Source organism: Amblyraja radiata, chromosome 16 (genome assembly GCF_010909765.2).
Source record: "Amblyraja radiata isolate CabotCenter1 chromosome 16, sAmbRad1.1.pri, whole genome shotgun sequence".
NCBI classification, from domain to species: domain Eukaryota; kingdom Metazoa; phylum Chordata; class Chondrichthyes; order Rajiformes; family Rajidae; genus Amblyraja; species Amblyraja radiata.
Genome location: NC_045971.1, coordinates 7,082,697 through 7,106,750, shown reverse-complemented (window position 1 = coordinate 7,106,750; position 24,054 = coordinate 7,082,697). Strand labels below are relative to the sequence as shown.

At 43.3% G+C, this 24,054-nt stretch overlaps 1 protein-coding gene across 7 annotated transcripts in view; it reads right to left on the bottom strand.

Moving 5' to 3' along the window:
• acly (ATP citrate lyase) overlaps positions 1-24,054 on the bottom strand; it is a 66,549-nt gene continuing 42,495 nt past the window's right edge. For 5 of the 7 annotated variants that reach the window (XM_033034989.1, XM_033034988.1, XM_033034994.1 and 2 more), the window contains 13 exons: positions 23,879-23,983; positions 21,476-21,672; positions 20,780-20,861; positions 19,745-19,855; positions 18,440-18,567; positions 18,057-18,150; positions 16,887-17,041; positions 14,406-14,556; positions 11,406-11,549; positions 8,343-8,456; positions 6,305-6,387; positions 2,402-2,478; positions 1-1,539 (listed from right to left, as the gene is read on the bottom strand). In XM_033034989.1, coding sequence (XP_032890880.1) covers positions 1,445-1,539; positions 2,402-2,478; positions 6,305-6,387; positions 8,343-8,456; positions 11,406-11,549; positions 14,406-14,556; positions 16,887-17,041; positions 18,057-18,150; positions 18,440-18,567; positions 19,745-19,855; positions 20,780-20,861; positions 21,476-21,672; positions 23,879-23,983 — 1,536 coding nt within the window. In that variant the 3' untranslated portion in view covers positions 1-1,444. The remainder of the gene's footprint in view (positions 1,540-2,401; positions 2,479-6,304; positions 6,388-8,342; positions 8,457-11,405; positions 11,550-14,405; positions 14,557-16,886; positions 17,042-18,056; positions 18,151-18,439; positions 18,568-19,744; positions 19,856-20,779; positions 20,862-21,475; positions 21,673-23,878; positions 23,984-24,054) is intronic. The other 2 variants (XM_033034992.1, XM_033034991.1) reach the window with 2 other exon arrangements.

Genomic DNA, 24,054 nt, shown 5'->3' with positions numbered 1-24,054 from the left:
AAAACCCAATAAGTTACACAGTTTAATTTATACTAAGATACAGATACACTTTGGGGTTATATGTTGAGGCATGGTATCCTTGGGGTTGCAGAAAACAGTCAGACAGTGCGTGACGACAGTATAGGTTTACCTTTGAAGACAGACACCTTTAATTGATTAAGGACCATTCCTTCCCTGCTGTTTTTTTAACAGGAATCATTTCATTCCCAATCTCCCAATTTTAAAATTACAAGTCTGGCAATTCATAAATCACAGAGCAGACAGGTTCAATACATCTGGTTCCTTAAATGATCTCACATTAGCACAGTTACTACAGTATGTGGAATTTTACGTGCAGCAAAGTTTTCGGATGAAATGACATTGAAGTTGTACAGCAGACCCCAGAGAGAAGTGGTCGTCACTCTGGCTGAACTCATTACATTGCCCCAGCGAGCACTACAACTGGTCTTTGGTGGCCACTCGAGCTACATGCAAAACCACGGGCAGCATTATCAGCAGACAAACACGCACAACATTGCACTGTCCACAAAAATTAAATGTTTTCACACCAGCATCAAAACAACAAAAGGGATTATCCTGTAAACATGTCAAATATTCATTGGTTACGAGCAACCAACGTGTGTAGGTTATTCAATTTAAATTCTAGTAACATGTAAACATGAAGTTGCTGACACCAACATCTCATGAAGCAATTTAGCCAAGGTGAAGTAACATCAAGGAATGCCCTCTTAATCTATGGGTTAGCAAATAAAATACACAAAAAGGTACCAATGCCCAATTATACTCCCAGTTACAGAAGATGTCCAGGGTATGCAAGTTACATATGGCTCAAGTTACAGTTTGGTCACTCCTACTTCTGGCAACTTGTACAGTTAGCTCAGTTGGGCAATCCACACCCTGTTCATCCCCAGTTAATAGCCTGTGAAAACCATCCCATTTGGTCCGAAGAGGTTCGGCCTAGTACCGTTAAATATTGATATCAATATGACAAATCCTTCAGGATACTTTCATAAAAATAAGTTAAAGAACAATTCTATTTGGGTTCTGCTGTGGTATACAATGGCATTGTAGATGAGGACTCTTGGCGACACTGATTCTTTGCTTAGTTTATACACTACATTAGATTCCCAAATGTTGTGCACTTCGCATACACTCACACCCAGTCTGACACCAGGGCCACTTGTTTCTTAATGGATTCAACAGCAGCATGTGTACACAGTTTTTAAAAAGAGCTGCACCAACTGTTTGTGAAGCGTACCTTTTGTACAATTTATCGAGATGCAAAAGACCCCCTTCCCCTCCTTTCTGCTCCTCTCCTATTCCCCTCCCCAACTAAGAATATCAGTGCAAAGAAAAGCAATGTAAAATACACTTTTTGGGGGCGGGCTGAGTGGGACTGGGGTGATGTTTATGCATCAAGACCCCTTCCTGGATATCCCAATGTTCACATGGTCATGTGCTCCGGTAAAACATACGAGATATCATCCCATGGGTGTCGGTAGAGTCCTTGCTTCAAACGCTTCTGATCCAGATAGTGTCCTGCAAAAATGAAAGTCAGTAACTGAAAGGATTGCGAGAGGGCAGGAGGCTGTGATGAATGTTCAAAGAGGCAGGCATTCTGAGCAACCCAACCCTCAACCTGTTGACATCTCCTTTTATCTATGTCTTCAGTTGCATGAATGCCATGAGCCCCAAACCACTAACTATGGCAAAGATAGACCCAAAATACTGGAGGAACTCAGTGGGTCAGGCAGCATCTCTGGATAAAAGGAATACATATCGTTTCATGTCAGAACCCTTCTTCAGACAGGACCCTCCTTTGGGTTCTGACCCAAAACGTCACCGATTCCTTTTTTCGCTGTCTGACCCACTGAGTTACTCCAGCATTTTGTGTCTATATTTGGTATAACCCAGCATCTGCAGTTCTGTGCTACACCTACTATGGCAGCAGGTTTCGCCCCTTGCACCCCTTCTTTATTTCACCAAACCACCAGGCAACTCGTCCTCTCTCATGTGCCCATCAACTTTCCTCTGATTCTTGCGCCATTTGTTTCTCACTCAGGAGTAATTTAGTCGCCAATTAACCCACCAGCACATCTTTGGGATGTGGGAGGAGGCTGTGGTATGTGGCAAAAACCTACATGGTTAGGGGAGAACATGCAGACATGGGGACAACAGGCAAGCGGTGAAAGGGAGAAAATAATAGTTGAAATATGATGCTTGTGGGCTAAATGAGTAGTTACAATAGTAACAGGTGGATAAAGGAAAACAAAATCTGAATAATTGTCTTAAATAGGAAGAGCATAGGTGTTGTCGAAAAGATAAGATTTACAAGTGAACAGATATAAACAAGTTTCTGCACGGTTCACTGCAGTCACTTTAGTCATTCAAATTAACTTACCAATAAAGCCCATACTCCGTCCTAGAACAAAGATTCCATTCAGAGCACCGATCTCCACATACTCATCTGCTTCTTCCCTGCAAAGAACAGTCAGTTTAGCACTTGGTAAAAGCCAAAGATCTCAATGGGGTGCAGGGGCCAGAGGAGGGCAGGGGCAGGGAGGGGTACAGGGTTGGATGAGGTTATGGAGACAGAGAGAGAAGCAGAAACCCTTTAAGGGATGTCATAATTGAAGTATCATTATGAGGCAAAAACTTCATTTTGCATCAATGGTCCGATAAATATCTCAATCAAAACCCCTTTCACCTTACTGTTGATAATAAAGCTAGCCTGCTTCCTGGTACTGAAGTCCCATGAACAATTTTAAAATGACACTAATTCCAGGCACAAAAACTGTATTCAAGAGAGCTTTTCTTAAGTCTCCGGATGCTGAAGCTTGTGTGTATTCAGTTAGTCTCTATGAAGATCACTGTTCACTGCTTCACAACTGACATGGTTTGGATGGTGGGGGGGGGACTGCTTTTGTATGATATTCTTGTCAACCAGTCTACCAGCAGCATCCCACATGCCGTATATGGGGAAGGCCTTGCGAACATTGGTTGAATGAGCAACATTGTTCAAAGATACAAATTGAACTCAAAATCAAGGGATACGAGGCAAAAGCAGGAACGGGATACTGATTTTAGATGATCTACCATGATCATATTGAATGGCGGTGCTGGATCAAAGGGTTGAATGGCCTACTCCTGCACCTATTTTTCTATGTTTCAACGTTTCTAAATTGAATGCAGGATGTGTTTGCCAAAGGAATCTTTTGTGCCCCCAGCCCCGAAGGAGCTCACCTGCAGCACTTTACCATCTACATCAGTACAGCATCAGATTTCAGCACATTAATGCATCAAATTTCATAGTGAAACATCAATCCACAACCATTTGGTTTTGTAGATATTGGAAACACTGATCCAAGCAGTGGAAAATAAAATCACAAAGTGCAGTTCCATTTACTTCAAATTTCACACTTAAGGAATGAGGCCATGAAATTGAAATGGAGGATGCATTAAAATGAGCAGGATTTGGCCATTTGGTCTCCCAAGTCTGTTCTCCAATGAATAAGATCATGGCTGATTGACTGTGACCCCAACTCTGTATTTCCTTCTCCCCAAACTAACCCATCGCCTGTCCTATATATTTTCTGAATGAATCCCAGTACATACATTGCACTTCACCAAAACAACTATAGGATGGATGCTTTAAGCAGCTTGACATATGGGGTAAGATATCTTTGTGCAATTTACAAATCACAAACCAATTTACAAGAATACAATAAAATGACCTGTAATCTCATTAACAGCCCAGAATCGAGCGGAACACAATAGCTTTACCACCAGAAGCAGCAGCAATGGTCACACAGTCACTCAAACCTGCTAAAACCATGCTAATGTGATGCCGCTAGCTTTCCCACCACCTCTATCTCAATCAATCCATCTCAAATACATAACAACTGAGCACCCACAACCTCTGTGAGGTAGAGAATTCCAAACATTTAAAAGACCCAAGAAGAAATGTATTCTCACCTCAGTCCTAACTAGGCTAGCCACTTATCCTGAAACAACACCTTCCAGTCTAGATTCTTCAGCCAGAAAAAGACTCCTGCCGTTTTAGTTTAGTTCAGAGATACAGCGCAGAAGCAGGCCCTTCGGCCCATCTAGTCCACGCCAACCAACGATCATAGAAACATAGAAAATAGGTGCAGGTGTAGGCCATTTGGCCCTTCGAGCCTGCACTGCCATTTAATATGATCATGGCTGATCATCCAACTCAGTATCCTGTACCTGCCTTCTCTCTATACCCCCTGATCCCTTTAGCCACAAGGGCCACATCTAACTCCCTCTTAAATATAGCCAATGAACTGGCCTCAACTACCTTCTGTGGCAGAGAGTTCCAGAGATTCACCACTCTCTGTGTGAAAAATGTTTTTCTCATCACACCCCCACGCATTAGTATTATATTACACACACGGGACATAGAAACATAGAAACATAGAAATTAGGTGCAGGAGTAGGCCATTCGGCCCTTCGAGCCTGCACCGCCATTCAATATGATCATGGCTGATCATCCAACTCAGTATCCCATACCTGCCTTCTCTCCATACCCTCTGATCCCCTTAGCCACAAGGGCCACATCTAACTCCCTCTTAAATATAGCCAATGAACTGGCCTCGACTACCCTCTGTGGCAGGGAGTTCCAGAGATTCACCACTCTCTGTGTGAAAAAAGTTCTTCTCATCTCGGTTTTAAAGGATTTCCCCCTTATCCTTAAGCTGTGACCCCTTGTCCTGGACTTCCCCAACATCGGGAGCAATCTTCCTGCATCTAGCCTGTCCAACCCCTTAAGAATTTTGTAAGTTTCTATAAGATCCCCTCTCAATCTCCTAAATTCTAGAGAGTATAAACCAAGTCTATCCAGTCTTTCTTCATAAGACAGTCCTGACATCCCAGGAATCAGTCTGGTGAACCTTCTCTGCACTCCCTCTATGGCAATAATGTCCTTCCTCAGATTTGGAGACCAAAACTGTACGCAATACTCCAGGTGTGGTCTCACCAAGACCCTGTACAACTGCAGTAGAACCTCCCTGCTCCTATACTCAAATCCTTTTGCTATGAAAGCTAACATACCATTCGCTTTCTTCACTGCCTGCTGCACCTGCATGCCCACTTTCAATGACTGGTGTACCATGACACCCAGGTCTCGCTGCATCTCCCCTTTTCCTAGTCGGCCACCATTTAGATAATTGACAATTGACATTTATAACAAGCCAATTAACCTACAAACCTGTACATCTTTGGAGTGTGGGAGGAAACTGATGATCTTGGAGAAAGCCCATGCAGGTCATGGGGAGAACGTACAAATCCCTTAGTCAGGATCGAACCCGGGCCTGTGTCACCGTGCCACCCATGTTAATTTCTGTCTGAACTTATACCCATCAGAAAACGGTGTTCTTGACTTTCCAGCCCAAATTAAACATGGTTACAAAAAGGAATAAAAACCCAAGCACAGTTCCAAGCCAACACTTAGCACAGAGGAAGTGCCACAATGTAAATCAATAGGCATAATAGTCCCATGATATTTAATACTAAAAATTGTCATCGCACCCGAAACGTTGCCTATTTCCTTCGCTCCATAGATGCTGCTGGACCCGCTGAGTTTCTCCAGCACTTTATTAACTAAAGCAATTTGGATTCTTCCTATGCTATCAAACTAGAATGTCAATTGTCCATTGGCACTCCACCCCCAATAACTAAATGCCTTATTGAGAGGACGTAAGCACATCTTGATCCATGGGTAAGAGTTCTCAGTACACTGTATGCTCTCCATATATCTGGACCGCAGGTTTGATCAATGCACACAGCTCCACCAAACAGGTAACATTCTGCAGCAGAAGCTCACCTTGTGTGTCAATGGAATTTAATACAGAGAAATGTTGCATTTTAGGAGCACTAACATGGATCAAGATGTGCTTACGTCCTCTCAATAAGGCACTTAGTTATTGGGGGTGGAGCGCCAATGGACAATTGACATTCTAGTTTGATAGCAGAAGAAGAATCCAAATTGCTTTAGTTAATAAAGTGCTGGAGAAACTCAGCGGGTGCAGCAGCATCTATGGAGCGAAGGAAATAGGCAACCTTTCGGCCCGAAACGTTGCCTATTTCCGGGTTTTCGGCCCAAAACTTTGCCTATTTCCTTCGCTCCATAGATGCTGCTGCTCCAGCTGAGTTTCTCCAGCACTTTTGGCTGCAATGACTATGACATAATGGAGAGAAGTGGTATAAAAATGCAAGCCTTTTTTTACCCAGTGTCACCCCATATCTAAACTTGTACTTTACAAAATTACATAAGACCCACCTGGTAAATGCACCACAGTTCCTTAATAGATCCACCATAGCAACACCAATAAAACCATCAACGTTCAGGATAAGATTTGGTTTCTGAAACAAAAAAAGTATCATCAGTTTAATTTATTATTGCCACATGTACCTAGGTACGGTGAACAGATTTTTGCAGTGTGCCAACAGACTGGATAGTCTGTGCCTATTCAGTCAGACTAAAACATGAAGCCATTTACAATGTACAGACAAAGGATAATGTGTACAACGTTTAGTAAAATAAAGATTTAAAAGAGAGGAGGGATAGTAAGAATGAAAGCAGAACCTCTTGTGGGACGAGTACGTAGAGAATCGCTACGCTCTGACATCTTGCCAAGAGAGGATTCAACTTAAATTCATCATTCTAAATACACTGGATTAGCTTGTAATCATTTTTTATCCTGACTCCACTAAAGTAAAGCATGCAGATATGCAGGGAATGAATCATATGCAGGCAGACGAGATTAGTTTATCTTGGCACCATATTCACAGGCATTGTGGGCTGAAGGGCCTGTTCCTGTGCTGTACTTTTCTGCGCTCTAAATGAAAATCTTCAAACGAGAACAATCCTAAATCCAGAGGATCCTTGACTATTCCACCTCTGCCATTCTCTGGCACGAACCCCCCATCCCTTGATTCCAAAATCTGCCGAACTCTTTTATGAGTGAACTTAATGACTCAGCCTCCACAGCCTCCCAGAGTAGAGAACTAGCCAACCACTGTGCAAAGAAATTCCTCCTCAGCTCACTCTTAAATATCCTACCCCTTATTCTGAACTGTGTTGCCCTGCTCATCCTCCCTGGAACTTGTCTGCCTTGTGCAACGTTCAACAAAACCACCTCACATTCTTTTAAACTCTGGAGAATACACGTCAAGCCTGCTGTTTTTAATACATTTTCTATTTCAGTGAAAGCATGCCAAGATTTTACATTTAACTACCTCTAGAGCCCTGTTTACACAATCCCATTTGGGATTGCAGCAGTTTCTGCAATGTATCAACGTATGCAACTCAAAACCACAGAATGAATGCAAAATGAACTTCTAAACCAGAGTTAAAATTAATTCTGCAAGAGGAAACGGAATAATCACTGGAAGGAAAACTGTTCTGGAGAAGTTTAAATGAATGGCATGTTTCAAAACTGGAGCTCACATTTCACTTTTCTAAATGCTAATTGATTGAGTTTATAGTATTGAGTTTTAAATTTGTAATCCATTTAACGTAACACTAAATCATCAATAGAAGAAATTAAACAAAGGAATATGTGAAATATGAGCAGGAGTTGGGCATTTGGTGGTTTGAACATGCTTCATGAGGATCATGACTTCTCTACCTCTGCCGTTTTCTTGTATGAGTCCCCTGTCCCTTGAATCAGAAATCTATCCATCTCTTTCACGAGCGAACACAGTGACTCAAATTGCTTTTAGGACGTGCACCTAAAGTGGATAACATCATATTTTCCACCCTGTATTATATTTAGCATGCTCTTACCCACTCGCTATGCTTCCCTTTATCCCTTTAAAACTTTATTACATTCCTCTCCCTCACCCCACAGTTTTTCTGAAATCAACAACAAATTTGTCAAAATGACATTTGGTCCCGTTGGCCAAATAGTTGCTAACAGTCTAAGCACTAATCACAACTTGCCAACTGCCAAGGATCTATTTTTTCCCACTTTTAGGTCCCAGTTGTTACTTGCCCAGTTTCTTTGGACTGCGCAGAAGCGCAGCGGTAGAGCTACTGCCTTACAGCACCAGAGACCCGGGTTCAATCCTGATTATGGGTGTTATCTGTACAGAGTTTGTACGTTCTTCCCGTGACCTGCATGGGTTTTCTCCGAGATCTTCAGTTTCCTCCCACACTCCAAAGATGTACAGGTTTGTAGGTTAATTGGCTTGGTACAAGTGTAATATTGTCCTTGGTGTGTGTAGGATAGCGTTAGTGTGCGGGGATCGTTGGTCAGTGGGACGAAGGGCCTGTTTCTGCATGGTATCTCTAAACTACACATATAGTTCCATACCTTGGAGGTAGTAATCTTCTCCACTTCCAGTGCGTAGTCGAGGAGAGGAGTAGCTTGGAAATGCTGCTTCACAAAATCCTTCAGTATTTCCACTCTCATGTCTGGATTATTAATCTGTGAGAAAGAGAGTTTAATTAATCAAATACCACAGCCCACATCAATATAAATATATAAACTTAACAGAATAAATAGACGCAATGGACCAATCAGCTTTGGTCTATAATATGATTGATTTTTGTCTCTGTATTAGTTTCCTGTGCAAACCACATATCCCTGGATTACTTTAAATTAGATATTTAACTAGAACTCTTTCTTTTAAATTACAGAACCTCCATATCTGCCTCGACCACAGAATTCCAAAGATCCCCTGCCTTCGTTTTCACCTCAGTCCTGATTGGCAAACCACTTATTTTGCACTGAAATCTGGGTCCATAGCACATAACCAAGGGGAACATCAACCGTGCAGCAATCCAGTCAAGTCCTGAAAGAATTCGGAATGTTTCCGATAAATCATCCCCTCTAGTCAGGAGTGTAGTTCCTGTCCAAATTATTTGGTCGCATTCAGGCAACCCTGCCATTCCAGAACTCAACGTGGAAGGACTTTGCTGTACTCCTTTCTAGCGCAAGACCATCTTGCCATAAACAAGATCTCCACAGGTTATTCCAGACACCATCATATCAGGACCCCACGTAATTAGGGCATGTCTATTGCACTCAAATCTTCTTGCAATAAAGAACATATACTTCTGTCTAGGAGTGTGCAGGAAGGAACTGCAGATGCTGCTTTAAACTGGAGATAGTCACAAAATGCTGGAATAACTCAGCAGGACAGGCAGCATGTCTGGAGAGAAGGAATGGGTGACGTTTCAGGTTGACCCGTCTGAAGAAGGGTCTCGACCCGAAATGTCACCCATACCTTCTCTCCAGACATGCTGCCTGTCCCGCTGAGTTACTCCACCTCTTTGTATCTATATACTTTTGTCTTTCTTGTTGCCTGCTCCACCTGCATGTTAATTTTCAGTAATAGAAACATGGGAAAATAGGTGCAGGAGTAGGCCATTCAGCTCTTCGAGTCAGCACCACCATTCAATATGATCATGAGATCATCTAAAATCAGTACCCTGTTCCTGCTTTTTCCCTATATCCCTTGATTCCTTTAACCCCAAGAGCTAAATCTATCTCTCTCTCGAATACATCCAGTGAATTGGCCTCCACTGCCTTCTGTGGCAGAGAATTCCACAGATTCACAACGCTCTGGGTAAACATGTTTTTCCTCATCTCAGTCCTAAATGGCCGACCCCTTATTCTTAAACTGTGATCCCTGGTTCTGGACTCCTCCAACATCGGGAACATTTTTCCTGCATCTAGTCTGTCCAATCCTTTAAGAATTTTATGTTTCTACTATAAGATCCCCTCTCTTCTTTCTAAATTCCAGTGAATACAAGCCCAGTCACACCATTCTTTCATCATATATAAGTCCCACCATCCCGTGAATTAACCTTATGAACCTATGCAATCTCAATAGCAATAATGTCTTTCATCAAATTAGGAGAACAAAATTTTACACAATACTCAAGATGTGGTCCAGTACAACTGCAGAAGGACCTCCTTGCTCCTACATTCAAATCCTCTCGCAATGAGGCCAACATGCCATTAGCTTTCTTCACTGCCTGTTGTACTTGCATGCTTACTTTCAGTGAATGATGTATAAGCACACCTCGTTGCATCTCCCCTTTTCCTAATCTGACACCATTCAGATAATAATCTGCCTTCCTGTTCTTGCCACCAAAGTGGATAATCTCACATTTTTCCATATCATACTACATCTGCCATGCATCTGCCCACTCGCCCAACCTACCCAAGTCACCATGCAGCCTCATAGCGTCCTCCTCGCAGCTCACACTGCCACTCAGCTTTGTGTCATCCACAAACTTGGAGATGTTACATTTAGTTCCCTTGTCTAAATCGTCAATATATATATATTGTAAATAACTGGGGTCCCAGCACCGAGCCTTGTGGCACCCCACTAGTCACTGCCTACCATGCTGAAAAGGACCCGTTAATTCCTACTCTTTGCTTCCTGTCTTTCAATTGTTCTTTTTTTTTTTTTAAACCATCCAAAGTGTTGAAAGCTACTGCACGAGAACCGCTTGGGCGATGCAAATGTCACATTTGTTTGTTTCCCACATTCAAGTAGGCATCTCTGGAGCTCAAAAAAAACTGGGACGGTTATCTAGAAAAACCTTAGTTCGGGTGATAGATTTTATTTCTTCTGAATCTAATGCTTGGCTAAACTTTGAGCACAAGTTTTTTTTCCAAGCAGCACTCAACACAGTGACCTTCTCCTATTCCATCACAACTATGCCAATTCTATTAACTACTCATGCCAGTCACGTGCACATTCTGGGGATTGTAATGAGATATTCCTGGACACCCAACCAGCCGCACAGGATTTTCCCATCATTATTCCACGGCGGAAAGGCCAATCACAGCATTCCTACATCGTTAATTTGTCACTCAGCAGTGGTTGATCCCCAGATAGTTTGTGTCAACTGAGCCTCACTGGGTGGTACTCTTGTCAGAGCCAGAAGGCTGTGAACTGAAGTCTCATCGGAGTCCCGATCTTCCTAAAACTGCTTGTTCAGATTAAAGCAAGGCACCCCCTGCACATAAGTAAGTTTATTGGCCAAGTATTCACATACAAGGAATTTGCCTTGGTGCTCCGCCCACAAGTAACAACATGGCATACAGTGACAGTTACGAATGACTCAGAAAACACTAAACATTAATAATAATAAAGCTTTAATACATAAAGGCAGACCCACCATTTGTATGAGCTATATTCAAGAGCTATATTGAAAATAAGTGGAAGGCTGAGAGCAATTTTATTGATCAACACAAATCTTTCTCTACACAAAGTTTTCCAAAATGTGCTTAGTTGGACTTGAGGTTCTGAAAGTTATGATAGTATTTGTATACATATTAAGGACAAGGTTAAGGACTTGGTAGCAACAAGCAGTGATAGGGTCTGAACCACAGCGACAAGTCTCTCAGAAAACTCACCGACTTCACCCGGTGCCCAATCCCCATGATCAGGTTTCCTTCTTTTTTCATCTTATTGACAAAGTCCATCGCGATGAGACTGCTGTCGAAGGCTTTGCTGAACTGCTTGGCGGCTGCATCCAGCGCTCCTCCAAATCGGTCACCCTGCAGGGATAGTCAGCTCCGGTCACAGGTATTCACAGACATCTAATCAGCAATTCACCCACTAATCATCGTGATCTGCGGGCAAAAACTACCGAAATATCCACACACACACAGCAAACACAAAGCACATTGTCCACTAGGAAGCAAAACAATATGATTTTAATCAATGAGCATGTGTGGAGAAAAGCGAAAGGTAACTTTCAGTTCAGTAATCTTTAATCAGAACAGTCAAAAAGTATTTCATCAATTCCAAGGAAGGATTAAGAAGGTTAGACACAAAAAGGTGGAGTAATTCAGCAGGTTAGGCAGCATCGCCGAAGAAAAGGAATCGCTGACATTTGGGTCGAGACCCTTCTTCAAGGGTTAAGAATGTTAGCTTTGCCTTGTTTGCTGGAGATGCTGCCGACCTTTTGAGGATCTGCTGTATTTCCATTTTTGGTTCAGCTTCCTAATGGCAATGGTCCAAACGAAAATGAAGGAGCAACTCCATTGACCCAGTGTGTGGTTGGGCTCAGTGAGCAAAGGGAAGCAAAGACACAACCTGCTTTCCAGTTACGCAAAAATGCTGGAGAAACTCAGCGGGTGCAGCAGCATCTATGGAGCGAAGGAAATAGGCAACGTTTCGGCCCGAAACCCTTTGGGTTTCGACCCGAAACGTTGCCTATTTCCTTTGGGTTTCTGCCCGAAACGTTGCCTATTTCCTTCGCTCCATAGATGCTGCTGCACCCGCTGAGTTTCTCCAGCATTTTTGTGTGCCTTCGACTTTACAGCATCTGCAGTTCCTTCTTAAACAACCGCTTTCCAGTTAGTCCAGGTGTGAGCAGGGACAGATACAGTACTCGGCAGGCCTGAATGCTGCACTCTGCACGTGGCTCTCAATTCAAGGTTGGATGGCTAGTGACTTAACCAATTTCTCTTCGCCCTCACTGTTAATGCAAATCATTCCTTGGATTCTCTTTCCTCTTGATTGATTGAAAGATACAGCACGGAAACAGGCCCTTTGGCTCATAGGCTCCAAGCTGACCATGGATCACCTGTTCACACGTGTTATCCCGCTTTCCCATCCACTCCCTGCACGGTATGGGGCAATTTTCAATTAACCCACAAGTCTTGGGGATGTGAGAGGAAACCAGAGCGCCCAGAGGAAACCCATACAGCAACAAGGGGAATGAGCAAACTCTATACAGACAGCACCCGAGGTCAGGATCGAACACTGGCCTCTGGTGACGTGCGGCAGCAGCTCTACCAGCTGTGCTGCTATTATTGGAGAAAGGAAGAGAATAAATTAAATACTACCCGTGCAAAACAGGACTTCCACTTCCCTGCAAGAGATTTCTGGTTAACAAATGAAATACAATCCATGTTGGTAGCACCAGTACGACACTCCATGTCAATGTTTACCTTAGTATTGTCACATGTACCGAGGTATAGTTAAAAGCTTTCGCTTGTGTGCTATCCAGTCCAGATGACTATACGTTAATATAATCAAGCCATCCACAAGCATAGATACAGAATAAAGGGTACAACACTTGGCACAAGATATAACATTGAAGTCCAATTAACGATAGCTCAAAAGTCTCCAATGACATAGATGGGAGGTCAAGACTACACTCCAGCTGATGAGGACTGTTCAGTTGTCTGATAAGAGCTGTGATGAAACTGTTCCTGAATCTGGAGGTGTGCGTTTTCAAAGTTCTGTTCCTCTCGCCTGATGGGAAGGGGGGGGGAAGGGAGTGACCGTGAGTGTCACTGGTCCTTGCTAAGGCAGTGCGGCGTGTAGATGGAGTCAAATGAAGGGAGGTTGGTTTGAGAGGTGGTCTGGGCTACATCCACAACTCTGCAATTTCTTGCTGTCCTGGATGGAGCTGTTCGTGATGCATTCCTGATAAGATGCTTTCTACAGCACATCTGTAGAAGTTGGTGAGGTTTGCTGGGGACATGCCCAACCTCCGAAGCTTTTACGCAGGGTCTTGACCCGAAACATCACCCATTCCTTCTCTCCAGAGATGCTGCCTGTCCCGCTGATTTACTCCAGCGTTTTGTGTCTATCTAAGGAAGTAGAGGCATTGGTGTGCTTCCTTGGCCATAGCTTTTATGTGGCTTGTCAGGACAAATTGCGAGTGATCTTTATTCCTTAGGAAGTGACACCCTACAGCAGAGTTTGCAGACACAGCCCTGTCATTTACATGCCAGGGCTGCCTATTTTGAGAGATATTACTCAAGCATGACATGCCCACTGGTCGGCAGTATAACATCTCCAACTCACTGCAGTCCCAGAACAGGACTGTCAACAGTTACAGCACTGCCCACTTGTGGTCACCAGAAGGTGTGCAGAAAGGTTGTGAGGAAGGAAATGGAGGGGGGGGGGGGGGGTTGGTGAACACATTCCACATTCTGGGCAAGGTGAGGGGGAACAACACACAACTATTACACAGCATTGGAGCAACATTGCTAATCCTCTCAGAGGATTAATCCTAAAACTAATCCTCTTTAGTTAGTATTTTCCAATTTATATTCATTTTAAATCGCAAAATTGTCAGCCGGGGAGACAGCTTTTGGCGGCATGAAGGCAGTGATGCTGATTGGTAATCTGATAGATACTTGCACACCGAGGGCAAATGGGTTTAGAGTTATGGGGAAACTAATGAAGAGCAGTTAGAATCATCTCTCACGCAGCTCTTCAGATCCATGCTGACACCAAGCTTAGTATATCATTTTTTTTAAAATTTGAATCCTGTCTTAGTGCAATACCACCTAATTTAAAATAGAAAACAGAGGCGCGCAGATTAAAATCTCTGCATTTGCTGAGAACCTACTGATTAGCACCAATGTGATTGTAAATATGCAGTGACTCACAATAGTAAGGAGACCAGACGTGAGGCTGGAGATCAGGTCTTTCCCTGCTCGGGCACACACTATAGCATTGTGGGCTCCAGAGACGGCAGGTCCATGGTCAGCCGTCACCATCAGGCACATCTCAATGAAGTGACAGGCTGGTTTAGGCAACCTTGAAGCAAAGGCAAGATTAAAACCACACACATACAAAGAGGCAAAAACACATCAACTATTACATTGAATAAATAAATAAATAGTATCTCATATATCTTAAACAAATGCATCTTATATTTATAACATAGAAGTGGTCCATTAACCCATTAGATCGATGCTGGCTTCCAGAATTCCAAATCCATTAGTTCCAACTCCACCCCCCCAGATTATTTTCCCGAACCCATATAATTTCTTCCCTCTCACATGCCCACCAACTGCCCTTGGTGCCATTAATCTATACCAAAGGATAATCTACAGGAGTCTAATTAACCTATCCCTGCATCTTTGGGTCATGAGATGAAACTAAAGCACCCGCTTGGAGTTCCCCAAGAAACCCTGCAAATACTCAACGTGAGGTTAGCATGAGTTCAGAATCCAACCTCGGGTCCGTGAAGCTGTAAGGCAGCAGTAGTAACCGCTGCACTCCCCACCACCTTTCATAGTCTCTGAACTTAAACCATTTGCTCACAAAATCTTGCCTAGTAATATCTGGTCCTTTGCTGTCAGTTCTCCTTCAAAACCAGCTACTGTGTTATCACAGGGAGAGTTCTGTTTTTCCCAAAACATACTGCTCCAAGGACAAGATTCCATACACTGAAGCAGCTGTTTAATATTGAAATGTTCAGCAAACCACCTCAACTGTACAGTGGATTATTGCTCCTTGCAACTGTACAATACCCACGTTTCCTACAACCACCAAACCCCATCCTACACAAAATTGTCCTCAGGCTGGAAGATGAGGGATAAATTGCATGTAATTTTATGGAAGATTGTTGGGGTTCCAGTATAGCTTTGTTAATTTGTACTCAAACAGCTCAATTTCTTTAGTCCAGCAAAATACAGCTGCTATAATGTTACATATGCTACATGTTCAAAGGGTGGCATTAAACATTTACCAATTCTACGCAGTCAGTGCTCATGAAGCAGTGTTCTAGACTCTACATGGTTACCAAAGATCCTATAGCAAGATAGACCACTCCTACTAAATGCAATGGGCTGACGTGTAGTACGCAACGGAACGGAACATGGGCTTTTTTTCATCCATTTCTGTAACCCGACCCGACCCGACTCACAGTGTAATCAACGTTGCGGGGGAACAGTTTGTGTTAATAAATTAAAATTCTGAAAGTGAGAAGATTTTCACCAAATAACTTTTATTTTTACGAGGGTGTTTCCGTAACCGGCTTCCGGCTATTATCCTATGGGATCTTTGGTGCAGAGACGGAAGCCGGTCACGGTAATGGGGCCTTAAATTACCCATGAATCTGCACATGACCGTACTACGTCTTTTTCGTCGAGTGGACTATCTTGCTCGCTATAGGATCTTTGATGGTTACTGCTTGGCCTCTGCCCTCCAGCTGCTAACAGTTCCTTCCCACAATACCTCTAAATGCCAATCGACAAAAAAAAATAGGATTTACAATAACTTGTATTTACACAGCATCTTTGAAATTCCCAAAGGATTTCTTGCAGCCAAACAACATTTGGTAGCTAGAGATTTTGGTAGTTCTCAAAATCTTGGTCAAAGAGGCAAGTTCAAAAGATAGAATCAAGAGAACAATGGCAGATTATAACATGTACACACGTTTATAAACCCCATCACTGTGTGAGTAGAGCACCTATATAACTTGTTTCAATGAGATGCTGCACAGAGGCTGCAGAACAGGGTCAGAGTTATCCCTATCCTGCTCACATCACTAGCACAGATTACCTCATCAACACTACAGCAACAACTAAACCGTAAAACTTCCCAATGTGATGTAAAACACTTGGGGACAGAGGTTCTGAACAAATCCCAGCCTTTTTAAAACAACTAACTGCTTCATTTCAATAGAAGGGGTGAAGGAAAAAGCGTTCACGTCGCGGCCCTGTTTCCACCACCACGCACAAGAAGCACAAGACAGACACCATTGTGTGCAGATGCCGAGAAGTGTGTTCAGCTCTGGCTGACAGCTTCTAATCTTGTGTATGGACTCGATAAAAAGATTTCAATAGAAGTGTTACAAACAGAACTATTTAGAACGATAAGCGATCTTATCAGTGACACCAAGTAGCCTGGCCTTTCCTGTGTAGAAATGCATAGCTGCTTCTTAATTGTTACCAATTAAAATCATCTCCTCATTCAACTTAAACTGTCTTTAGTTTTTACTCTTCTCTGCCACCATCTTTGGACAATTAGGAATAGACAACGAAAGCAGTCTGATCAGCATCCCCAACAAACATATTGGCTGGCCACCACGTGGGAGTTACAGGATCACAGATACAAGCAGCACATGTCGTACAGCTCACCTTCTTTGGAACCAGAGCAAACCCAGGACACCTCCGAGGCCCATGTCCTCCTTGAAGATTTCAGTGATGGGCATTCCTGCATAGATCAGTTCCTGGCCTCTCTCATCACAAATGCTGGTCATGAAGGAAGCTGGTTTACGAATCAAACCCAACTCCTGAAGATAGACTCAAAGTTACAACAAGGCCAGATGTGTTGCATTTACTAAACCAGTTATAGCAATTAAACTCTCTTTCATGAGAGGAATAGATCGGGTAGATGCACAGAGTCTCTTGCCCAGAGCAGGGGAATCGGGGACCAGAGGACAAAGGTTCAAGGTGAAGGGGAAAAGATTTAATAGGAATCTGAGGGGTAACTTTTTCACACAAAGGGTGGTGGGTGTATGGAACAAGCTGCCAGAGGATGTACTTAAGAAGGAACTGCAGATGCTGGAAAATCGAAGGTACACAAAAATGCTGGAGAAAATCAGCGGGTGCAGCAGCATCTATGGAGCGAAGGAAATAGGCAACGTTTCGGCCCGAAACGTTGCCCATTTCCTTCGCTCCATAGAGGCTGCTGCACACGCTGAGTTTCTCCAGCATTTTTGTGTGCCAGAGGATGTAGTTGAGGCTGGGACTATCCCATCGTTTAAGAAACAGTTAGACAGGTACATGGATAGGACAGGTTTGGAGGGTTATGGACCAAGCACAGGCAAGTGGGACTAGTGTAGCGGGGACATTGTTGGCCAGTTTGGGCGAGTTGGGCCGAAGGGCCAGTTTCCATACTGTATCACTCTATGACTCTAGGCTGTACTTAATTATCTGGGAGACTATGATGCTTGTTGCAAGATGGGCCTCTGGGGACATTGGAATGAATCGTTTTAAATAGATCACTTGCTTGAGTAGACTTTCCAAAGTCCATCACAGTGTAGCCCAAGATGACGCAGGTCCATCTGGAATTAGGCACATATTGTGACATTTATCAACAGCAAGTGGCAACACACATCCTGCAGGGAGTTTCCCCATTGTTAACAAAGGTTGGGGCAGGTGAGGGGTGCTCTGCCCCATCGAATAATCACTGCATTAAAATAATACAAACAACATGCAGCCATTATACATAATTCAGATCATCAATGAAAATAACTGAGTGAAGGGAGATTCTCAACACAGTCACTGGCTGTGTGAACCACTTACCCTTGCCCAGGAGTAATCCATGGGTACAGTAGGAGGAGGAACCTCTTGTGCAGGTACGATCACACCCTTAACAACAAGGTCATCATAAACAGTCCTGTCAAATTAAAGAAAGATTCCTCAAACAGCAGCATGCTTGACTACTACTCAGTCCACAGCTCCACAATGTGTAATTCAACAACATCATTCCATCCCCTCCTTTCCCTTGAATACCACTGGTCCTATCCTGGTCCAGTTACTGTATCAGTAACTCCAGCCTCTGAGTCTCACCCTCGTTTGTCGGTCCCAGTGCATAGACTCGATGCTAAACCTGCCTGTTATATCCCTCATTATTGCCCTTTGAGTTGCTGCCTCTAGACGAGAGCACCCAAAATCAAAGCACTTACTTGATGACCTCACCCAGTTCATCGAAGTTATTTGGTACAATGGCGCCAACCTCACTCAGAGCCTGGTTCTTTGCCACTGCTGTTTCAGAGTTCTCATTAGCGCAGGCACCAGCGTGACCAAATTGTACCTGTGTGGATGCACGAAAGATTGGTACATGGACAAGTAGCAAGAAGTTACTCCAATTGCTACAAATTATAAACCCAGACTAGAACATCAACAGCATTCATCGGATTTATTTGGTACACTACACCACGTGCTTTAGCAAGCTTCTTTACCAGCTAAATGTACCTCAACAAGAGATTATTGTAAGAAATGGCAGTAGCAGTAGGGCCATTCAGCCCGTTTGTCTCTTAACTGTGTTACCAAACTTCTGAATTCACTGGGTTGGAACCCTCTCCAAGACAGACGTGAAGCTCACCGTTTGACCTGTTTTTACAAAATGTTAAATGGCCAGCTCGACATAGATTACAAAACCTACACCAAACCCAAACCAATTAGGAGCAGACGAGGACATTCGATCCAATTTGAGATACCAGCTACCAAGACAGATGTGTATAGCAATTCATTCTTCCCCCACACAATGAAAGCATGGAATAGTCTTCACCCTACCATAGTTACCCAACCAGACGCAACTAAATTTAAGGTAGCTCGTTCTTCCCAAAAACCCTTTCTGGCTTAAGTCCTCCCTCCACCACCTCCAGTTTCAATTCCATTTGGAATATTTTGGAGGACCAAGAAACCAAGAAGAAACTAACTCAGTCCGTTTACTTCAATCCCAAACAGCTTTTGTTTAGAATTAATTCATTTGTCATCCTAAACTTCTGAAGCATTGCCAATCCGCATGCTCACTGCAATTTCTTTCAACATTTAGAACACTTTTCCTTAGATTTAATGTTACTAATAATTCTTCTCCCTACTTTCCCATTTATTGAAAACCTACTTTCAGCTCTTTCTTAAATTAAAAACGGCTCAACTGGGGGAAGAGAAACAGAGTTTATGTTCCTGGTGAAAGACCGCTCGTCAGAACTTGGGGTTCAGTTGATTCTTATGGGCTGCCGATTAAAGTTTAGCAATCAGCTTATCTTTCAGCAGAAGCTGCCTAAATCGGCCGAGTATTTCTAGATTTCTGTTTCAATTATTTCACTCCACACCAATCAAACCGCCTGCAACCGTTCCTACCTACAAGTGAGGTGCAAATTGGACAGGTGTGGTGATGTATGTAAATAAATACTTCCCTGCCTTCATCCCTAAACTCGTTTAACACCTTTACAGCAGGTTATCAGAAGATCTGTGATAACACTTACCTCGGAGGCAAACATCGTAGCACATGTACCAATGCACCAAACAACAACAGGTTTTGTAATCTGCCCTTCTTTAATTCCTGTACAGATCTTGTACTCTTCACATCCACCAATCTATAGAGAGATTTTGGTTAGAATGTTTTTTTTCCAATCTTCAAACTATGATATATATCTGTAGAATTCCAGTATCTTGGTTTTAACATTTATAGGAGCACACCGGGTTACTGAAATCAGGTCAAAGATAGAACCAAAGTCTACGGCACAATATCACGCCCTTCAACCCATTATATACCATCAATATAACTTAATGGAACATAACGTAATCAAGGGATATGGGGAGAAAGCAGGAACGGGGTACTGATTTTGGATGATCAGCCATGATCATATTGAATGGTGGTGCTGGCTCGAAGGGCCGAATGGCCTACTCCTGCATCTATTTTCTATGTTTCGAATACCAATCCAATTTACCAGAACTTGGCCTGTGGACTTGGTGATTCAGGTGCTTGTCAAAATAATTGGTTTTTGCCTCCACCAACAGATTGTCTCTGGGTGAAACAAATATTCCTCAGATCCTATTTTCTATGTTTCTATATCCCAGCTGAACCTCTTAGTCCTTCCTTAAACCCTTTGGTTTTGGACCTCTTCATTCCCAGGTCAGGATCTCTGGCACGGTTAAGACAGTAGCTCTACCTGTTGTGCCACTGTGCTATACTGCACTTAAGGCGTACAGGTGTCAGGGGTTATGGGGAGAAGAGGTTGGGAGGGAGAGATAGATCAGCCTTGATTGAATGGCGGAATAGACTTGATGGGCCGAATGGCCTAATTCTGCTCCTATCACCTATGATCTTATGAAGGAGCAAAACATTCCCCTTAATACCCAGCATATAACCTATAACTCAAACACCCACCTCTGCCAGCAGTGCAATGCCAAGATGCAACCAGTAATATCTTAATCCTTAATGTGTAAGGCTGATTGATCATGGCTTTCCCCCCACTACCCACCCGAATACCACACTGCTTTCTCCTGGGTAAACGTACCTCACCAAGAACAACAATCATTTTGACTCCAGGTGTGTCTTGGTAACGCAAGACGTGGTCCATGAATGTGGATCCTGGGTACCTGTTGAGGAGAGACAAACAACATCCATTAATAACCAGATCAAAACTAATTTGAGAAAATACTGTTCATCAGTAATCAGGATAGTTGATAAGGGGATGGACACAAAAAGCTGGAGTAACTCAGAGGGACAGGCAGCATCTTCAGACTGAAGAAGGGGCTCGACCCGATACGTCACCCATTCCTTCTCTCCAGAGATGCTGCCTGTCCCGCTGAGTTACTCCAGCTTTTTGTGTCTATCTTTGGTTTAAACCAGCATCTGCAGTTCCTTCTTACACAGGGAAGGCTACAGACCAAGTGCTGGTAAATGGGTTTAAAATAAATGACCGTATGGACACAGTGGGCCGAAGGAAGCGTTTCCGTGCAGAAACTTTCATTCCACGGGTTCTCCAGTGTTGCAGCACACTGTTCTACAGCACCACCAGGTGACAAAGGTTTGCTTCACACTAATCGCTGCTTTCATTACATGAACCGAATGATAACAGCAGAGTAGTGTTGCCACCCAAGGGCATTTAGTAAGCAGTAAACAAGCTGCAACTAAATCAGTTCTTCAGCTGGGATTAGTTAGTAGCAGGCCTTCGTGAAGGGTCACAAGAGAAACTCCCACAGCTCCTTACCGATCACCGCCAATGGCAACTCCTTCATAGACACCATCGGTGGTTCTGGTGATGATGTTGTTCAGCTCATTTGACATTCCACCCGAGCGAGACACGTATGCCACACTGCCGGGACGGTACAGCTTGGAGGCCAGGATATTATCCAGCATTCCCCCGGTGTTGCCAATCTTATAGCAGCCTGGCTTAATGCCACCCACCTGAAATGCCAACATGAAATTAGCTGTGAGAGGCATGTTAGTCATAAGATCATAGGAATAGAATTAGGCCATTCGACCCATCAAGTCTACTCTGCCATTCATTCATGGCTGATCTATCTCTCCCTCCCATTCTCCTGCCTTCTCCCCATAACCTCCGACACTTGTATTAATCAAAAATCTATCTATCTCTACCTTAAAAATATCCACTGACTTGGACTCCACAGCCTTGTGTGGCAAATAATTCCACAGATTCACCACCCTCTGACTAAAGACATTTCTCCTTCCTAAAAGAATGTCCTTTAATTCTGAGTCTAGTCCTAGACTCTCCCACTAATGGGAACATCCTCTCCACATCTATTCTATCCAAGCCTTTCACTAGTCTGTATGTTTCAATGAGGTCCCAATGTTTGGGTCTGTTATATGAAGATGGTACGTTTCCATTTTGTTTCTCTCCTGTCACAAAGGGACTGGATCGTGTTGTGTGGGCCCACGGGCGTTCTCCAGCACGTCACTTCCAAAAGCATGCTTAGACAGAGAGATGCTGGCAAGCTATTCAACCATAATTTCAGTAGCTTTGCCCATTTCCTCTTTATCTCGAGACACTGAGTATCTTGGATTCCTGCCTCATCTGGAATCTGCTGGCTTGTAAAGGCATGAGATTAGCAGCATTACATGGACACATTAAACACCCAAGAGAGCATCATTCTCCAGTGATGTGCCTAAGGAAAGACAACTGAACACATTGCTGAAAATCTAACTCAATGTAAAACACTAGGTGGTGATTGAAGTCATCGAACAAGAATGTGAATAAGAAACCAGCTGAAATGCTGGGAGACAGGATTAAAGTTGACATATGATCCTCAGAAATAATGTATCCTAATCTATCTCAAATCTGAACTCTACGTTTGACAATAGACCATAGACAATAGGTGCATGAGTAGGCCATTTGGCCCTTCGAGCCAGCACCGCCATTCAATGTGATCATGGCTGATCATCCCCAATCAGTACCCCGTTCCTGCCTTCTCCCCATATCCCCTGATTCTGCTATTTTTAAGAGCCCTATCTAGCTCTCTCTTGAAAGCATCCAGAGAACCTGCCTCCACTGCCCTCTGAGGCAGAGAATTCCACAGACAGTTTGAACAGTAACCTTTAGTTTTAAATTGTGCCACAAAAAGAACCATCCTTTGCACATCCACCCTGCAAAGACTCTGCCAGACCTTGAGTGAAAACATTGCTGGCGGAACTCAGCGGATCAGGTAGCATCTGTTGAGGGAATGGGATTCGCTAGAATTTAGAAGATTGAGGGGGGGGTCTTATAGAAACTTACGAAATTCTTAAGGGGTTGGACAGGCTAGATGCAGGAAGATTGTTCCCGATGTTGGGGAAGTCCAGAACAAGGGGTCACAGTTTAAGGATAAGGGGGAAATCTTTTAGGACCGAGATGAGGAAAACATTTTTCACACAGAGAGTGGTGAATCTCTGGAATTCTCTGCCACAGAAGGTAGTTGAGGCCAGTTCATTGGCTATATTTAAGAGGGAGTTAGATGTGGCCCTTGTGGCTAAAGGGATCAGGGGTTATGGAGAGAAGGCAGGTACAGGATACGGAGTTGGATGATCAGCCATGATCATATTGAATGGCTGTGCAGGTTCGAAGGGCCGAATGGCCTACTCCTGCACCTATTTTCTATGTTTCTATGATTGACAGTTTGGGTTGGGACCCTTCTTCACACTCAAGATTCCAGCATCAGCTATTTTTTATGCTTCCTCTGTATCTTACTTGTTTAATTCAAGTACCTTTCACTCGAAACTCCAGCAGATACACGTTTAGTCCTTCCATTTTTCCCTCAATCGATAACCTGCCTATTCAAGATGTTAATCTACTTCAAATGTAGTAACATCCATCTTTAAATAAGGAGCCCTGTACGACACGCAGTAATCCGGGTGTAATAAGTGAAGCATAGCTTTTGTACTCAGTTGCCCTTGGGATAAACAATAACATTGCAAGCTTTTCCAAGTATTTGCTGCACCTGTATATTAGCCGTTGGCAAATCTTGGATACACAAAACCATCCACACTTCTGAGTTCTAATCTCTCACCATTTATGATTTTTCCCCTATTTTTTTCTGTTTAAAAGAATCCTTGATCCCAATAATATCATCATCTCCACGAAGACCCAGATACCGCAGAAGAATTGCTAATTTATTACCGTAGCTGGTCCAATGATGGTGACACCTCCTTCATCTGCCATCTTGATTAATCGCCTTGTCAATGCTTCAGGGATACCCTCGGCGATGATGGCAATTGTCCGGATCTACAGCACACAGCACACAGAAGAGCACGTACGTGTCAGTATACCATCACAACTACAACCTCAATCTCCTG